General features: G+C 45.1%; 2 protein-coding genes across 3 annotated transcripts; both read right to left on the bottom strand.

Moving 5' to 3' along the window:
* Positions 1–7,652: 7,652 nt before the first annotated feature.
* On the bottom strand, positions 7,653–8,641 carry TMEM81 (transmembrane protein 81). Its single transcript, XM_026053075.1, has one exon. The coding sequence runs from the start codon at positions 8,442–8,444 to the stop codon at positions 7,653–7,655; it is 792 nt and encodes a 263-aa protein (XP_025908860.1). The 5' UTR covers positions 8,445–8,641.
* A 721-nt stretch (positions 8,642–9,362) lies between these two features.
* On the bottom strand, positions 9,363–19,017 carry RBBP5 (RB binding protein 5, histone lysine methyltransferase complex subunit). 2 transcript variants are annotated; one of them, XM_026053191.1, is made up of 13 exons: positions 18,969–19,017; positions 18,711–18,883; positions 18,142–18,282; positions 17,589–17,751; positions 16,905–17,014; positions 16,618–16,737; positions 16,176–16,329; positions 16,000–16,071; positions 15,453–15,570; positions 15,001–15,070; positions 14,429–14,658; positions 13,855–13,932; positions 9,363–11,131 (listed from the first exon to the last, which is right to left on the bottom strand). In XM_026053191.1, exons 2-13 carry the CDS (start codon positions 18,851–18,853, stop codon positions 11,106–11,108), a joined length of 1,425 nt encoding a protein of 474 aa, XP_025908976.1. In that variant the 5' UTR covers positions 18,854–18,883; positions 18,969–19,017; the 3' UTR covers positions 9,363–11,105. The 2 variants fall into 2 exon arrangements, with proteins under 2 accessions (XP_025908976.1, XP_025908975.1); XM_026053190.1 differs by lacking the exon at positions 9,363–11,131 and having other exon boundaries at positions 13,706–13,932.
* Between the last annotated feature and the right edge of the window lie 50 nt (positions 19,018–19,067).

Below are 19,067 nucleotides of genomic sequence, written 5' to 3'. Positions count from 1 at the left end.
CCCGACCTCACTGAACAGGCTAGTTCAGGAGGCTTCTCCCACCTCCTTCCTGGCCACGGATAGCCTATCCTCCTGGGATAACACCAAGGAATTGTGCCAATAAACGGCAGGCTCCAGGGCTCCAGTTTCCCTGGCGAGTTGTTGCACCCGTGAACAGCAACACGGCCCTGTGGTTCCGTTCATCCCAGCAAGCCAGCAGACAGGAGCACGTGAGCTTGAACCAGCCCTTGTTTACGAGCTGCAGCTCATCACCAGCCTGGCCCTACTCTCAGACACGGCTCATGGGCGGCTTGCTCTAGCTAATCTTTTTAAAACTACTGTCCTGGACCCTAGTGAGCACTTAAGAGCTTAGGGACATAAATCCCTGGCTTCCCAGGGGAGTTTTGTCCTATTGTACTTACATACAGCAGCCCACTACAACCTCGGAGCATCTGGCGGGCGCCGGTGGTGAGGAGGTAACGGCACGAGGAGGATTGCAGGGCGCGATGCAGGGCCCCTGTGTGCTTAGCAAATAAGAAAAATGCTTTAAGAGACAAGAGACATTTAGAGGGCAGCTGTGGGGAAAAGAAAGAGCAGCTCGTGGCTTCCGGTACAAATAATCCTTGGGATAAAGTGGGGAAAAACTAGCAGCTCCCACTGGTTCAGTGCAGATTGAGGCAGGGGTGGAATCACCAACCCCAGCCCCTGCTCGTGGCTGCTTCACATCACCCTGCAGCTCCACCAGGAAATCTCCAGTTACTCCCTCCCTGGCAGGCTGTAACACTGCTTTTTGAATAACGTCTTACGTATAAATTATATTTTTGTATGATTTCAGTTTCTGAGGATTTTAAAGTATTTTTTATTGATGTTTGGAAGCTCCTTTGGCGAAAGGTTTTCTGTTGTTAATAGTTCAGCCTTTTTGTTATCGCGTCACCTCGCTCTTGCTAGGCCTTCCACCTTTCTCCCCCAAACAATAAAAGGAAAATTAGGAATTCGGTGTTACTGAAAACAGAGCAAATTAGGGCTTGGACAACATTTACCTGATTGATATGCAGAGCTGGTGAGATGAGAACACGATGAGAACATTTAGGAGGCATCATCTGCCTGGAGCTCCAAGCACCGCGGGATGACTTGGAGCAGCCCCAAGGGAAACGCGGACGTTATTTGGCAGAGAAGCAGACGAAAGCAGAAGGATTTAAGGACGTGCCTGACCCGAGATGCAGAAACAGGAGTCAAGCCAGGCCTGATGCTGCTAACATTCTGCACGGTGGCACCACGGATAACCCCGCGGTAGCAAAAGGCTGCTGCAAAATGCAAGGACAGAGATTCGGCATCAGTCTGGGTCTAACCACGCAGCCCACGCGACACCTCTTAGTGAACCTGCTCTCACAGATGCTTCCAAATGTGTCTGGCAACACCAGCAGCTACGCTCGTTTCATTTACCCTTGCGGTGTTGGAAAACAAGGGGCTTTAAAACAACATGGTAGCCAAATGCTGCAAAGCCACGGGGTTTTAATCAGCAGCAATTTGCAAGCTCGGAAGGTTAATGTATTTTTCCATACAGCTCTTTGTTCAACTAGATCACAGGCACATCGTATAAAAGAAGGGGCAAATTACACGAGTTGGCTTTTCTTTGTTTCAGTTAGCACTGCTCTGTATTGCAAATGGACTTGCAAATATTCTAATATGTAAAATACAAGGACAACGTTTTCTAAAACCTTTAAGTGACTTGCAAGTAGATCCCCTTGAATGTTAAATGGCTTGAATTCGAGGTATGCTTCCTCTTTGAAAAGATAAAACAGTATGTTTGAGATTAGTAGCATCACCAATACACATTTTAAACCCACATTTCCACGTCCAACTTATTTTTGGCCTGAATTTTTGCAAGATTTTAAGCCTTATGCATGCACTCAGAAAGATACACACGTAGACTCCACCTCCACCTACACAAGAGCTGCAGAACAGGTAGGCATGGGGCAATACCATAGTGAAGGAGAGAGCTTATAGGATGGTAGTAAAGATCTTCCAATATCAGCAGATGGCAAAGGGCAAGTTGAGGCCTGGTGGTTAAAGGCTCAACAACGCACTCGGCACCAACGAGCTCGGATTTAGACGCCCTTAAGGGAGTTTGTTGGATTGACACTATTGCACTAAGCTGCACATCAGTCTCCCGCCTCGTTAAGAACCCCCTCGAATTTAATTATTATTATTAGGGCATCTCCCACCCAGCGCTAATCACCATCCGGGCACTGCACATGGCGCTTCTGGTTTGAGCTCATCTGGGCTAAATTCAGCACCAAGGGCCATGGGGTTGAAGCAGGAATCTCTCTGATTCCTGCTTCCATGGCTTTGCCCAAAGAGCACCGGGATGTCTCCAGCATCGCCCTGGGCAGAGGAGGGTCTCTGATGCCACCTGCAACACAGCAGCAAAGCTTTCCCCATCCATACCAACCCTCCCCACACAGCAACAGGACCGTTTTCTTCTCACCGATTTTGCTGTACGGGATTTTTTTTTTTAAGAAAAACAACAGAAAACATTGTAAACATACTGTATTTCCTACAATTCCAGTTATTTATTGGCTACGGTAGCACGCAGTTCGTAAATAAAGATCCTCTGAGACTTTAGACAACTCCTGGAGTCTGCAGTACTTGTGTTCAAGCCTTCCTGGCCCAGGGTCATATTTTTCCTCCTGGTTTTTAAGTGCAAACATATCCTTGCTGAGACTCCATCCACGTGGAGCTGAACTCCTTGGCAAAAGTTAATTTAATTAAGACGGGGTAAGCCCTAATTCCATCCTATGGGACAGTGATAGCTACCAAAAAGAGGCGAGACTCTCCTCGGTGCAAGGAATTGCTGGTTTTAAGGGGCTAATTAGGTATATTCACACAGTGTGACCTGCCTGCCTAGCATCCCAATGCCTAGAAACTAATGCTAGGAAACTCAGGCTGGAAATTTCACGCAGCTTATTAGCAGAAAGGGTAATTGGCTTGGTAAAGCTGACTGGGACAGCTTGTGAGGAGCTTCATCTCCGATCGCGGGTTGTGCGTGAAGACTGGAAGTGTTTCAGAAAAGCGGGATTAGCCCCTATAGCTCCCAGGCTCGCCCAGGTCGGCTTATGTGGGAGGAAATCACCCCCTTCACGGAAATCCTTCCCTCCACAGGCTCTAATTCCATAAATCAGCTCACAAGGAAGAATCAGCGCACAAGAAAGACACCACATCAACCTGCAGACGTGTCGCACGGAGTCTCGCCTCAAGAAAGGCCAAGGGGCCACTTTTTGCTCAAAGAGCAGCAAAAAACTCTTCAGAATATAGGCATTCCAGCTCTGAGCCGATTTCCAGGACAAGCCGTGGCTGGTCACTGTCCTTTGGGTGCCACAGAAGCACCTCGCAGCTCCGGGCACCGGCTGCAAAGGGAGCCGGGGGGCTCAGGCCTCGCTGCGCCTCTCTGAGCAGGGCTCTGGGCTCGGCTTTGCTCCTCCAGGCCATTAATTAGCGCGGGTTTTTCCGCCGCGATGGCTCCATGAGGCAGAGGGAGCCTCATTAGGGGAAGCAGCAGGGAAGGGCCAGGCCTCAGCTGGGTCCCCCTGCCAGGGCCCTGCTGCTTCCTCACAAACCATCATCATCTGTCAGCGCCGAGGGGCGCTCGGAGCAGATGGAGGCACTGCTTCCGACCGGGATAACCGCTCCCGCCGGGAAGGCCAGCAGGCCTGGGCACACCGGGAGGCCACATGCATCATTCATGTGCATCCCTGCTGGTTTTTTCCAAGGAAAAGGGCTAGGACAGGCCGAATGTGACGAGCACACAAGGACTCACGCGTGTTTAAGGACGGATGAGGATTCTCCGTGTTTCTCAAGAACAGGTTTCCTTGCACGGGTTGGGGGTACGAGGGGTGAATCTGGGAGGACTGAAGCCAGATTTTCAAAAGAATTCAGGGTGTAATATTTGAAAATACTTGAGATCTGCCTAAAAAGGCCTTTATTGGCGCCCAGTTGCTGTTTAAGATCTGTTGATTTATTGACCCTGGCTGAAGCCAAAGACAAAACCTTCGTTAAGGAAGAAACCTTGAACGAGGCGAAGCGCAGCAAGGAGCTCCAGAATCACAGGGTGGCTGGGGTTGGAAGGGACCCCTAGAGACCATCTAGTCCCTATCAAAATACTGCTTAAGACAGGTGTTACAAATACCTAAAGCAATTCAAACATAATTAAACCAGGAAAAATCAAACTGCAGGACTTTGGAGTGGGCCTACACGCTTTGTTTGCTGAGATAACTGTTGGAATTCCATAAATTGATGGAATGAGAGAGCTGAATGGAGAAAAAATACACTAAGAAGAAGTGGGAGGAGAACAAGGGAAGATAAACAGGGAGGTGAAGGGAAAACCACGTTGAGACAGAGCCTGAGGACAGACCTGGGGACGGCAGGGACAGAAACGACCTTGCTGCGAGGTAGCAAGTCCCGCAGACGTCCCAAACAAGGGCCAGGTTTTCCTTCCGATTACATAACTCACAACAATTCTACCTCTTTTGAACAATATTTCACAAAAATCTTGAAGAAGTTTGGCCCGAGAAACAAACCAACAATTCTCTGAACTAAGCACAAAACGAGCTCCTACCAGCCTACATTTGATTCAGCACATTCTAATTTAGAGTTAATTAAAACACTGCTGCTTAGGATTAGTGCTACAACAGCAAATTCCTTTTTCTGTACTTGACCTAGGATGACACATGACCTAAAATAATATTTAGCATCACTACTGCTTTATACATGTGTTCCAGGCCTAAGCTGGTATCACCTGAGATGTACAAAAATGCACATATTTATAATGTATTTTGTGGCAAAAGTCGCTACCCAAAAGCTGCAATTTCCTTGGGAAAAAAAAAAAAAAAAGCATTGTGGAAAGGGGAGACTGACTTCTGAATTTTGCTCTTTTTTTAATATTTTCCCACTATTTTTCAATCGATTTTTCCATTCTGTTGTAAAAAGCTCAGAAATATCCACCTAGGAAAAGTACTTTAAGAAAAGCAAAGGCCTGTGAAGAAAATTATCCCCTTTCTAGTTACTTCTTTTATCCTGAGGCTCAGGAACGTGCAGGAAACGAGACACCAAATAAATGAGCTGAAGGGAGAGGAAAAGCAGCGCGGGAGGAGGAGGAGGAGGCAGCGAACATGAAGGAGGAAGCAGGGAACACGAATGCAGTGAATGCTGCGGTGCTTGATGCAGCTCAGATCACTGAACTGCCTCAGAAAACTGCAGGAAAGAGTAAACGAACAGATCGATGAGCAGAGGAGGCAGAAGTCGGACACATCTCGCTGCAAAAAGCAGCATATGGTCCTTGTTTTCCTCTTTGTTGCTTTCAAATTCCAGCAGTTAGAGCCATCTAGTTATTCAATTTGGATAAGCTTTGCTAGCTAACAGCAATAGAAACAGCTGCCCGGGCCCCTCCATTCTGTTATTGCCTCTTTTCTTTGCAAATGATAATGTCATTAGCAAATTGACTTCCTCCCTCCTGCAATCTGTCTGGTTTGAGCAGGGAGGGCACTAATGGCTTCCTGACACGTAGGACCATCAGCAGTCCTAGGTCCACGTAGGTCCACCAACAGGACCATCAGCAGTCGGTAGGGGGAACGGTTGGGAGGCTGCAGCGAGGCAGGGGTTGCAAACAGGTCCCTGGGATCTTCTCCTGTAGGTGGAGAGGACAAACAACAACAACCGGAGGCAATAATTCAATAATTTAGGCAGTGCACGAGCAACTCCAAGCAGGAAGAGTCACGTTTTTCCATAAATTAGGTGCTTATGTCGGGGTGAACAGATATGACAGCCAAGGAATGACCCTCTCTTCCTTCCTCCTCTGCAGACCTACTGAAGGAAATGTTCAGAAAGGTGTTTTAAACTGTTAAAAACACATAGACAATGTGAGCGCTATTTCAAATGGGATCTAGGTCAGCAGAAGGTTTGGTTTCATCCTTTCTGATATTGGGAACCATGCTCTCTAACACTACCCTCCACCTTAAAATATCCATTAAAAAAATATATTAACCTTTCCCACTCCAGGCATCTGATTTCCCCCCGGCAAAAAGAGGAGGGGACAACCGCTTTGTAGAAGCAACTGGAAATTCATTCCCTAAAAAGATGAAGAACCTTTTTGGCTCCCACTCTGACCTCCTCAGCTGAGCGGGGCGAAAATGGATGGGCCTGGACCTTTCCTGTCATCTTCCTGCACCGCTAAAGCGCAGCTCTTTGCAGGATGTAAGCTCCGCATTTGCATGACAAAGTACAAGGAGCCCCTTCCAGATGGGGCAGCTTCTCTTTGGTGCCTTTACCCATTAGCCCCCAAATGAAGCATATGTCACCTCCCGGGGGAGATCCCGCTTCCTGCCCTAGATGTGACAGGAATAGGTCTCATCCCAGTAAGGAAAATGAGCAGGCAGCAAGGGCAGCTGCTGCCAGCACTTCCCTTTCTCCTTAGGTTATCCCTAAGCTAAACAAAGACGAGTTGCCCATTTCTTCATATTCAGAAAGCAAAAAGAGCTCGGGATATCCAACTTCAGTCTCCGTTCAACGCTGCATCCTTGTCTATACATAGGAAAAAAAAAAGAAGAAGCAATGAGCAAGGGAAGTGCAGTAATAGAGATTTATACTCTGGCAGGTTTGTGGCTGTTTCGGGAAGGCAGCTGCTATTCCCTTGCGCTTTCTCCTGTACTAGACTGAGACTCGGTGCATCCATGAAAACCAAAGGAAGAGCAACCCATAAACGAGCAGATTTAGCGCTTACCTAGCTACTGGTTGTCATTCACACAGCAGGAATATACGATTTGCAGCACGTGAAAGAGCAGCTCCAGCCCCTTGTCAGACTATTCTGCGTCAGAATGAACCTATTTCTGTTTTATTCACGTCTGTCTTTGATTACTTGCTAGCTCAGGATTGCAGCAGCGATAATGACCTTAATTACCCACTTCCTGCACGGCAGCGAAGGATGGAGAGCTCAACTACCAGGTATCTCACCTGGCTTGGCCTCCGTAGCTTGGGCTGCTCCCGTCTCGGTGTGTTCGGAGCAGGGCGGGTGCTCACGGCAGGGAACTCTGGAGTGCAGCAAGTGGGGGCAGGAATAAAGCAAATAACCAGAAATCAATAAAGAGCAAGAAGGAGAAATCAATAAAACGGGGTCCTGGATCAGAGGTGGCGTCCTGTTCACCAAGACGCGTCCCTGCTGGCCCAGAACAGATCCCAGTTCCTCACCCCACGTCTCCAGAGGAGCCGCAGGAGCTTGTGGCAGGAAAAGGCTGCTGGAGAGAGCCCAAGTGAACGGGCTGGAGCATCAGCGAGAGCAAAGCAGCGCGCGGGAGGCCCGGAGGGCAAAGTGGGAGGCAGTGGGAGCAGATGGAGGCTGCCGCACGGGAGGAGCCGGCAGCCCTTCCACAAGCACCACGGGAGCTGATTTCTAGGCCTCGCCTGGAGATGCTCTCGCTTCTCTGCACGTCTTGCTGGAGAAACCCCACCTACTGAAAGGAGCCATCTGCATCCACTCACATCACCACAGATGATGCTTAATAAACCGTATTATACCAGCCAGAAAAAGAAAATTACCAATACCACCACGAAATATTGCATGAATACTGCTATTGCTATATACATTAAGAAAACAGAGCCAAGAAATGGCATTAAGGCTCAATTCATTTCTCTGCAGCGTTTCTTCTCCAAGCCTTCCGCACCAAGTAGAGCACTACGCTCATCAGGACTCCTCCTAGCACCCCCGCTGCAAGTCCTATCCAAGGGTCACTCAGTAATTTACTCTGCCAAAAGCTCTGCTGCTGCTGCATTTCTATGTGGGTAACGTTGTGTTTCCCTCCTTCCTCTTCATTTTCCGCTATTTTCTGCTCCAAAGTCAAGGACTTTTCAAAGTTCAGATCCACCAAGTCGCTCTGGATCACTCTGACACCGAAGTAGATCCTCTTGATGACTTTCAAGGTCTTGGCCACCTGCACATCACACCGGTATGTGCCTGCATCTGACTCCTGCGTAGGCGACAGCCTGATGACAGGCTCAGTGCTCTTGAAAGGCTTGAAGAGGCCGTCGTTGGTGGTGATGAGACCCGGGGCGAGTCTCCACGTATAAATATAGGCCTGGCTATCGACGCCCGTGGCCTGGGCGCTCAGGCAGCTGATCTGGAAGGGTCTGCCCGAGGGCACCGAGAAGTGCTGCAAGCCACAGACCCAGTTGGCGACGCAGTCGGACGTGCGCAGGGTGCAATTCCTCCGCTCGCCGGCCGGCGTGACCTCGCACAGCTCCTCCACTTTGAAGCCCAGGCCGCAGGTGACGCTGCAGGACGTGGCGTTGACGGGCACTTTAGCTACGACGGTCTTCAGCTCTGCTGGGATAGTTATATTTTGATAGGGGGCTATCAAAGGCAGATGGAAAACGCAGGGTAATATCCCGAGGATGAGGCTGCTTTCCAAGGTCTTCATAGCGGGGAGCTCTTTTAGGTACCCTGCCTTCTAAAGCCACCCAAATTCAGTAGTCAAATGAACCCAGATCATTCTTTGAAAATATTCAAAGTCAGGGTTGGGGAAATTCCACCAGCATCATCTTCAGGACCCAAGGCTTCCATCAGGAAAAACTCTCCAATGTGACGGGCTGGGGGTGCAACACTGCTAAAGAAAATGCAACACGTTACCACGCCACTCAGTGTGCAAACCACATTCCAGGTCCTATTGCAGCATAACAGGGTATTTTGATCCACGATATTCCAGCAATTGGGATCGACTGGACAATTTTAAAACGATCAAAATCTCCCTTCTTCTGAGATTTTACATATTATTTTAGATTTCCTGCAATAAAGAAGTAGTGTTCCTGTTTAACTTTCCCACCTACCTAAAAATGAGTAACTATTACTGTAACCTTTAATACAACCCTGCCAGCACACAGCAATCGTATCTGCTTAGACAGAACCAGGGCAGTTGTGTCCCATATTCCCAAATCAAAAGTATTCCCCAAATTACCCAGACCATAAGAGCCATGAGACCACCTAGAGATGCAAGGCCACCTGGAGAACATGTTATGAGGGAGGATGTCCCCATGCGTGCAGGGCTTAGGGGAACCCCTCGTGTCTCCCCCAGATTCCCCAGGGAAGCGGCGCTGATGTCACAGACCAGAACGTGGCCACAAGACCCTCCTTGTGGGACCACCGGAGACAAAAGAACATCGAGAAGCGCCGGCATCGCGACGGACGCGTCGACTATAGGAAATAAAACAGACCTCTTTATTTACAACCACAGGAACTAACATCACTGCTATAGGCTACCAACAGGCTGGTATCCGACAAATATGGTACAAAACTACAGATATCCAAAAATAAAATAATAGGTGGAAGGAAATAAACCAAGGACATATACACTGTACAGACAGGATCTAGCAGGAGGGAAAGCTGGAGTCTGTGGCGAATCGTAAGCTGCAAAAGGGTCTCAAGAACCACTGCATCTTTAACCTGGGCATCTTTAAAGCTTGGATTGGGCTCAGACACACCACAAAAGGATGGATTTGACATCATAGTTTTCCACAAGGACCTGCATTGTCCTAGAAGCAAAAAGAACACGGAAGACTAATACCATACACCAGAGGAATTCATTTCATCCAGTGAAGCTGGCCGCTGTACCAAAGCCATAAATGAAAATACCTTAAAAAAAACCTCCTGATTTCAAATGTCTCCATTCCCTGTTTAAATCTCATGCAGCTAATGCATATGTACAACTGCAAATTAATAAATATCTTTATGAGTCTCCTTCTTGGCTTCTAGTGTCTGCTGCAAGATATTTTGAAAAATACATCTGATAATCTATACAATTATGACCGGGGAAGAAGTGGGAGTAATTGCATAGGACCTAGAAAAATCTCTACAAACCAAGGGGCATTAGGAATAGAAACCTTCTTTTAAGAGGCTGCTGGTCCAGCACAGACGCGTGGGTCTGCAGGTAGCGGATGCAGAATTTCCATTTCCAGAAGGAAAAAGTTACACAGGTCATGGAGGAGCAAAGGTTGAAGCATCGTTGGGAATAAGCTGTTAGCAGTCACCTCCCTTCTAGTCTTGATCCACAAGTGTAAAAAAACATGAGCATGTTAAAACCTCAAGATGTGCATGTTGTTTGGCACTCAGGCTGTTATTCTCATCATCTCTCAAGTCTTGGGTGGGAAACTGGAAAACTGCTCTTGGAATTAGGAGAATTATTGGCTCTGTTTCTTCTCCGACTGCCAAGCAGACATCAGCTAAGAAGGAACGCAGTTCTTTTGAGCAGGACACATAACAGGAAAGACACAGCATAAAAACGCCTGCGAGGAGGGAAAAAGTGCCAGCACAGCCTTTCATATTACTCTTTAGAAGACAGTCTATATAAATTTAAAGAGTCTTTCATCTAGAGCTACTTTCTCTTGTTCATTTTTCCACAAGCAGAGTCATCCTTCATGTCTAAAATATTCACAATATGAAGATTCACTCTTTGCAGACTTCAGAGGCTGTCCTGATTCTTCGAATGACATCTCCTTGCACTGGGGATGCAATCAAACCTGGCCCATAATCCGCAGCATTTCACTAGGCTTGGCAGCATGGAAGGCATCACAGCGAGCAAACAGAAAAGCTGACACGGTCACGCAGCCGGGATGGAAGGAGCAGAATTACAACTCACTGAAATGAAAGTTAACAGCAAAGAAAGGGAGGGACAATCATAGAGCATCTGGAATAAAAAACACACACACTTTGGATATTCTTCCATCCAGGAACAAAAAATACTTAAAAGGGCAATGGTTGGGAAGCTCTGGAGTGGCAGGGTTGGGTACCAGCTCACTTTTAGAAAGAGTTAAACTTGTCAGCATGAAGGCAGTCCCATTAGTCTCTTTGCAAATAGCACAACCTGAGAGGGTCAGCATCTTAAATTGTTCCATGTAGAGGCAGTTAAGGAGGAATGAAGGCTGGTTCCTCTTCTATAATTCATTTCTTACAAAAGTCACTCCCTGAATCCATGAACAATCAGGCTGCTGTATTAAAATCAGTCCATTCTGACTGAGCACTTCCATCTATTTTCCACATTTATGGTGCCAATATAGGAAAGAGCACAGGAAGCTAAAGAAGAGCGTCTTCATAACAGTTCTGAGATTGCACCACCTGCTAAAGAGATCAAAGAGAGGGGAAAAAATAAATCAAACTCATAAACAGACGGCACGAGAAACCAGCAACTACCAAACACGGTAGCATTTCCAGAAGGAAAACAAGATTTTCCAGATGCTAAGGCTTTTTTTTTTTTTTCTTCACACTAAGATATAACCAACAGATACGATCTTAGATAAATTTAAACCTCCAGTACTTCTGCATCTGTTTTTCAGCTCACAGGCACAGATGAGGTAGCTGAGGATTCTCGAGCTATTAGGACTCATTAAGTCCTCTGAAGTCACCAGCACTGTAGAAGGGAACTCACTAATGGATCCTACTGCGAGACCGAAGTGCAGGGCAATGGTATTGATTATTTGTCTATAGCTCAATCAAGCCACTTATGGAAAAACACCCTTAAGTGCTTTCAGGCATCAAACATTTAGAAATAAATGAGAGCTCTCTGCCCTCTTCCATAGATATGTAAAGTAAATCAGGAACTGGTTTAAACCATTTGTTCATGTGGAAAAAAAAATAGATTTCCATTTTAAACTGTGAAAACCCCAAAACTAATTTCACTGGCACAGAAATGCACATCCCAAGCTCGGGAGTAGTTTAACAAGTGAAACTCCAAAGTTGTTAAATTCCATCATCCAACAGCAAATGGGACTACAGCACTACCAATGCATGCGGTTGTTGCAAACACACACACACAAAAACTCCCAAATGGGGCTTTGTGAGGATGAACAATAAAAAGAGTCTGTCTTGAATATTGTTTCATATGAAGAATATCAGAGGAAACAGGATTGATATTTTTCCTACAGCTCTATAGAGGGGACAGATGCAAGAGCAATTACAAACTTCAAGAAGAAATTACAGAGATTATTAAAGCCACTGATATGAAGACAGACTGCTTATGCTGCTAACTAGACCCAAAAGCTCCAGCTTTCCCTTAAAAGCAAATAAGGATTGAAATTTGCTTCTAGAAACCACACTCTAAATGATAAAAGAAAGTAATTAACAGGCCTGCTGATGAAGCTAACAGTTACACTGATGTGCAAACCAGTCCTGTCCATCCAAGAGGACACAACAGGGCAGCCAGGACACGTGACAGAAGCCAGCAGAGACATCTGAGTAGCTTTAGGACCCAGATATTTGTCACTATTTTACTGTGACTTTAAAGCATTTGCAAAGGGCCGTGACTGAGAAATCAGAGTGAACTACCCTGGATGGCAAATCTGACACGAGGAGCATCGACAGCTCCTGGGCTTGGTGCAAGGTTTGGAGGGGTTTGGGACTAGTACCTGTTTAATTTCTGCATTTTGCAAGCTGAAATACATCGAAAGATTAAAAGGAAACCCAGAAACCTACCACATTTTGCCCTGTATAGCCAAGTTTCTTTTATCACATCCCCTTTAAAGGCAAATTAGCAATACCAGTGCAAGCAAAGTAACAGGAGCAGAGCAGGGCCAAGGAGCAGGGTGGGAAACGTAGCACCAGCAGGGAGGGAAGGAAGGGAGCGGGGGGAAATCAAATCTACGCAGCTTAAAATCCACAGCAGCAGCTGCCAGGCCAAGGAAGTGCAAAATTTGATATATTAATCACATCATGCCTATGGAACTGTCTATGTATCAATCCCGAGATCTTTTCTACAAGAATTGCCAAAAAATAAGAGGAGTCCACACTGGTTTATCCAAACCTGCTTCCTTTACCTCACTTGAATGAATTCTTTCCAAACAGCAAGCTCAGGTGGCAAACAAGAGACAAGCAAATGAGAAACACTCGTCAGCTGAGACCCAATTTTCCTTTGAAATTTTAATTTTGGATCCCAACACAGGTAACTCTGCCTTGAAATACTATGACCAACATCATATGACTACAAAAATCTGGAAAGGGCCACCAAAAGCTAACTTTATTTACAGGAACTGCACTCGGGAATTTTAACATTGCTGCACAGCTAAATATGAAAATTCATACCCTAAATTTTATCGCTAGGTCCATTTAATGAAACAGACCATTAGAGGCACTCAGGCATTTAAAAGACACTAAGTGGAAAGTTGTAGGTATGTACTTTGGCAGGAACCCTTTAAAACAGACAACACTCATATTCTTTGAGGGAAAAAGAACCTTGATTGCCTTTTTCTGCTCTTTACCTTTTTCTGCTCTTTATCTCTATCATAGTTCCTAACGTTAATGATGTCATCAAATATAATTTTTAGCTTCAGAAACCTCCATTATTTTGATTTATTTTGTTGAACTCTACCCAGAAAAAAAGCATATACTCCTTAAGAATTTGTAGGTTGACATAAATTATCAAAAAGATAGAAATCATCAAAAAAACTGCTTTTGAAGTATGCTCAACCTCCATTAAACCCCCGGAATATTCTTCATAAACAACAACTGATGCTTATATATTCAGCAAGAACACATGCACGAATATCATTTTGATGAAAAATATCAGAAGCATTTACATTAAAAGTTAAATTTTGCCTATCCTGGACAGCAGCTGAACATTCAGGGAGCAAGTGCCATTTGGGCAGATTGAATTAATGACGAAATTAAGTCAGGGTGTGTACAAAGCAAGGCCACCAAGCAAGCCGAGGACGCTCACACTGGTTCCTTACCTGCCAAAGGCTGTCCCAGCTCCGCCTGCACTTTACCCTTCGCTGCTCCTTCCAGAGGTAAAGCACCTCTGTCCCCTTTGTAGAGTTTCGGCTTAAATGGAGAATCTTTGTCTTTACCTTTTGATCCTTTAGGCCTGCCTGCTTGCTTCTTCTTGGATTTACCATCGCCCTTCACACCCAGCAGCGGATGGACTTCTGGGAAGAGACAGTGATGCCAAAATAAGTTATCCCTTAGGATACTTATGCCAGCCCCTAACAGTCCCTGAGGCATCCAGCAGATTAACTGCATTTCATTTAGTTACCATCTCACTTTTATACCTAAATAAACTTCAAGTCACAGGATGGCTTTTGAGAAAAAAAAATATGCCTACATTTACTTGTTTGCGAATAGAAGGTCCTAAACAGTTTACAATGCTCATTTCCTCTAATACAAATCTCCGTTCTAACACTGGTACAGCAAAAATGATGTACTGAGGAAGTCTTTCTTTTTCTATTTAAATTAAAAAAATAAAATGGCTACCAAATTAAAGACGAACAAAAGCTGATTGCCACTAACTATCTGTGTATGAGATACTCTCACAGGAAGAAGAAAAATAAGGAGTAATCTTCTGAATTCTTGGTCTTAAGATTAGGTCAAGCTAAAAATCTCTGTGGTAGAACAGGCATTAATCCACTTGGAGGTTCTACTCACCATCATTAGGCACTCCTTGCAGTTCAATGTTGGTGGTTTTGGGCTTCTTCTTTGGTGCCTGAGGTCCATCGGAGGAGGATTGTCTTTTCTTCTCAGAACCCATTCCCTCGTCAACTAAAGAGCTCTGAAGAGCATCAGGTGGAGGACCATAGGGGTTTTCTTCTGGGTCTTCCACTTCAGGAGCAATGGGCAAGTAAAGCAAAGCCTTCGAGTCCTCCAGTTCTTCATCACTATGGAGGAAATCATACATCTTATTTAAAACTAGGGCTTGCAGGATGTGCTTTCCTCGTATCTATAAACAATGATCTGTCTCTGCATAAAGGTTCACCCTGTTTACAGAGCAACCACAGCAGTGAAACACAGTGATCTTTGGATACAGGAACACCTCAGTCTCCACAAATGGCTTTTTATACTTTCTTTCTTTCTTTCACTATCTAGTGAAAGATAGGTCTAGTAATTCTTTCACTATCTAAAGAACATACAAAATCCAAGTGGGAGGTTGTTACAAGGTATTACAAGCAGAATCTTGATACATTCCATACTCCTTTCTTAAACAAAAGGCATTCTTTCACCTGCTACAGAAGGCAGCAATGGGATCCACACTAGTTACGTCAACTTCTTCATCTTCTGCAGCATCAGCACCTGAGAATCAGGGGAAAATAAAATTAAAGACAGTAAGGAAAAGAGAGAGTGGTCCGTGACACACTGGGAGCAATTCTTCCTTCGGTTACAGCCTTTAAGTGTGTAATTTTTTGGCACCACCAAGTGGCTAAGTTGGGTTTCTGCTGATTGAAATTCAGCAGTATTTCCTTTGAAAGCATGTTCACAAGGGTTATGTCTATTTACTAGTATATCAGAAAGGGCAGTCATTTTTAAACCATTGTAGGATATCAGTTGGTAAAAATACTGATATATATCACCACAATCGTTAATTTTCAACGTAGCCACATAGTTGCACTCTAATTACTAGACAAAAATGGAATATCTAAACAGCCACACCTTTGGGACATAGTTTATGCTTTACCTGTCTGTTCTGGTTCGCTCTTATCTTCATCTTCAATGTCAAACTCTGACTCCCTTTCCTCATACTCTACATTTTCATCCAGCTCCTTGAAGTCAGGTGCAAAGGCACTCCAGTTTTCCTAAAACACAAATTCAAGAGTAATTTTACCTTACGTAAAGGAACACAAGCCACGGCGAGGGTCTCATGCAATCAAAATCTCATTCTGCTTCTAAATCTTTTCAGGTCACATGTGAACTCACATACTGAAAATACCACATTGTAATATCCCTTAAATTATCCTAAATTCAAAGCTATGTGTTAATGCTTAACCATTTCATCTTTGTCTCATGCGCTCATTTGAACAGCCCACTCAGGACACCATTCACACACAAAACATTCCTATGATGACAGTAAAAGCTTTCTGCAAAGTCATGCAGGTGAACCTAAAGAATTTGATCAATTTGCATTTATAATAATAATCCTAAAGGATTTAATTATGCCCTAATTCAGTCCACTTGGATGGAGATCACTGAGTAAGACTCTGAAGAAAGAGACTTAAAGCACTTACCACTTGATTCTGAGCCCAGATTGACACAACACCGCTGGAAATCGATGCTATGATGGGTCGCACAGGATGCCACTAGATTTATTCGAAAGAGAAAAAGAGGAGGGGCCTGATTTGTAAATGCAATTAGGAAAAAATCACTTTTCAAAACTACAGACACATAATAATAATGTTCTTACTGCTACATCCAAAAGCAGTTCTCCTCTGGTCCCATGGAGGATTTTTACTAGATTCCCAATGCTTTTTTCCCAGATGTACAGGGCATGCTGTCGTGCTGAACCTGCCACTATATATTCACCATCCCCAGAGAAACAGCACTTCTTCCACGGCGTCCTGCATGCAAAGAAATGTGTAGTTCAAAGCAGCTGGTTAAATAATTTCAAACAGGGAAAAAGAAGAAATAAGAGTAGGACTGTTCCCCAAACCGATATTTTATTGCCTCCATCCACAAATCATATTGAACTTTAAATTAAATTGTGACACGAGTTTCAAATGAAAACACTCTTCCACTCTATCGAAGGAGATACTGAAGCAGGCTTAGTCCAAAATCTCTCAACAGGGCAGAGCACACAAATCTCACCTTTTCAGGTCAGGCTGACCAACCGTTTTGCCACCTCCTACCTGTTAACTAAATCCTGGAGCTTCTGCATTGGTTCAGGTTCCCCATCTCGTCCACAGGTTAGAATTTCGCGCCCATCATACACTCGGATTATCCGGTCAGCTGTGTTTATTAAAAAGCAGCTGTAACAAGAAGAGCAGAGAACATTTGCTGCATTAGAAGTGTAAGACACTAAAAAAAGAAATAACAGAATATATTCTGTTACAGAATTCAGTTTTTTAAGCTTTATATACTTTATCAATCTATAGCTTTCAATTTGTCTTTAAACACCACTTGACAAATAACTCACCTTCCTTTCCGAGCAAATTCAATTGATTTAATAGCTGTGGTGTTGCTAGTTCCAGTTGTCACTCTGAAGGAAGCAACAAGATCTTGATTATCTGTTTTTAAGACCAAGATCTGCAGATTAAGGAACGAGAAGGCAATTAGTATCTTTGTTACGATTTACTCCCATTTTAGTACCTTCTGCATCAGCTACCAACAGCAGCCCGAGCAACTTAAACCAGAATAGTTGGGATTCTACAACAGTACTTGCTGCTTCTGGAAACTTGTATGAGCAGTTTTGCCATCCTATGGCCACCAGTGAAATATGCAGCAGCACTTTGGACAGACCACGGCTTAAATTAGCAGATCCTGCTCTGAACTCCTCTGAGAAAACTGTCCATTCAAAGTACTTTCAAAGTACCACATGTGTGCTTGGATACACTCTGCAACAAGCATGATCAAACACAGCAACAAGACGTAACTCACACAAGGAATCATACACCACAGATCTTGAAAGATAAGATCAGATATCTTAATCAGAAAGATCAATCTAAACTATATCACTTTCTCAAGAGGCATTCAGGAAATCTTATTTGGATATTAAAACAAAGAATGTTACTCAAAAGATCAATCATCTTAAGGGAGAAAGAAAAAAAAAAATCAATCTCAGCTATTTCACCTGGCGTCACCTGCTCAGTATAGGTCTCACCTTCCCCTTGGCATTGCCTGTGTAAATGTACTCCCCTCGTCTGTCAAAGGAGGCCACAACATTGAGATCCGAATCATCATCCACGGGTAGAACAACATGTTTAGAGTCAGGCAGTGTCAGCATCACTGGAGCAGACTTCATGGGACAAACCAAAACCCTGTTTCTGTAAAGCAATAAAAGAAGAAAAAAAAAGAGTTACTAGTTTCTTCTGTGGATTTTTGTTTTACATTTAGAAGCAGAAATAATCTGAAAATGAAAGCTATTGCTACTTCCGTTTGCTTTCTTTTTTTGGAAGCTTTTCCACGTTAATACAGTAAGGTGTAGACTCAATAAGACATTTACACACGCACTTTTAAGACTCATCCCTTCATTTCCTCTCATGCCTTTCTGCTAGTTTCATAATAAAGAGTCGCCCAACAAAACCAGTCACCTTTCTAACCACAGAGTCAGTAAACTATAAATACTGCATTGAAAAAAAGCTTTGCAAAAACTGCAGCTGAACTACTTTATAAACATTAATTACATCCCTGACTGTTTTCTCCACAAAACTTACTGGTCTCGAGGGTGATACTGAACTTTCAAGATGGGCGAAGGAAATCGAAACCTCTGGTCACAGTCTCCAGAGAGAACGTCCCACTGCGACACAATGTTGTCGGTTGAAGCACTCACCAGTTTGTGCCCATCTCGACTCCAGCTACAGAGAGAAGAGACAACTTGAGTCAAGATGTTTTCCTTAAATGTCACATGTCTACAAATCAACATGGATTTTAAACAAATTATCAGATCGAACTACTGGGTTCAACTAAAACTCTGTTAGCCTCAAAAGCACCTCCTCTGAGCTTTTTTCCCCCAAACCTTTCTGAGGGTAATCTTTCCAAGCGCTCTTAAAAGAAACTTTAAGCTCAGCACAGCTGAGCACCTCTTAACTCGCTTCTATTTTAGTGGCTGGCTCAATGTTGAGAGCCGACAGGTATCAAAGCATCTGCAAACACCCACCTCGGGAAGCTTGAACCAAAACCTGAGCACATTTGTCACCGCAAGGTTGTACAACAGCAGCTCAGCTGCCACCAAGCCCCTGATTTAAGCTGTTTATCGGGGGGAGAGCGGGGGGCCGGTCCTCACCACAGGGAGCAGACGGGGTGGATGTGGGCGCTGATGATCTTGGCGATGCCCCTCGTGAGGAAGTCCCAGATGACGATGCGCCCGTCGTTGCAGCCCACGGCGAGCAGGGTGCCCCAGCGGTTGAAGGTGCAGGTGAGGGCCATGCTGATGCAGTCCAAGGTGCCATCGGCCTCCTGCGGGGGCGACAGCAAGGCGGGGGCCGCGTCAGGGCACGCCGCCGGCCTCGCCCCCTCCCGGCCGCCCCCTCCCGACATTTACCTCGGGGTAGTTCTGGCCGAAGGACTCTGCAAGGAAAGGCAAAGACAGCGCGTGAGGGGGCCGCTGCGCAGCGCCGCCCCGGCCCGGCCCGGCCCGGCC

Source organism: Nothoprocta perdicaria, unplaced genomic scaffold, assembly GCF_003342845.1.
Source record: "Nothoprocta perdicaria isolate Ctin4 unplaced genomic scaffold, notPer1 scaffold_97, whole genome shotgun sequence".
Taxonomy (NCBI): Eukaryota; Metazoa; Chordata; class Aves; order Tinamiformes; family Tinamidae; genus Nothoprocta; species Nothoprocta perdicaria.
This window is presented reverse-complemented; position numbering and strand designations above follow the sequence as displayed.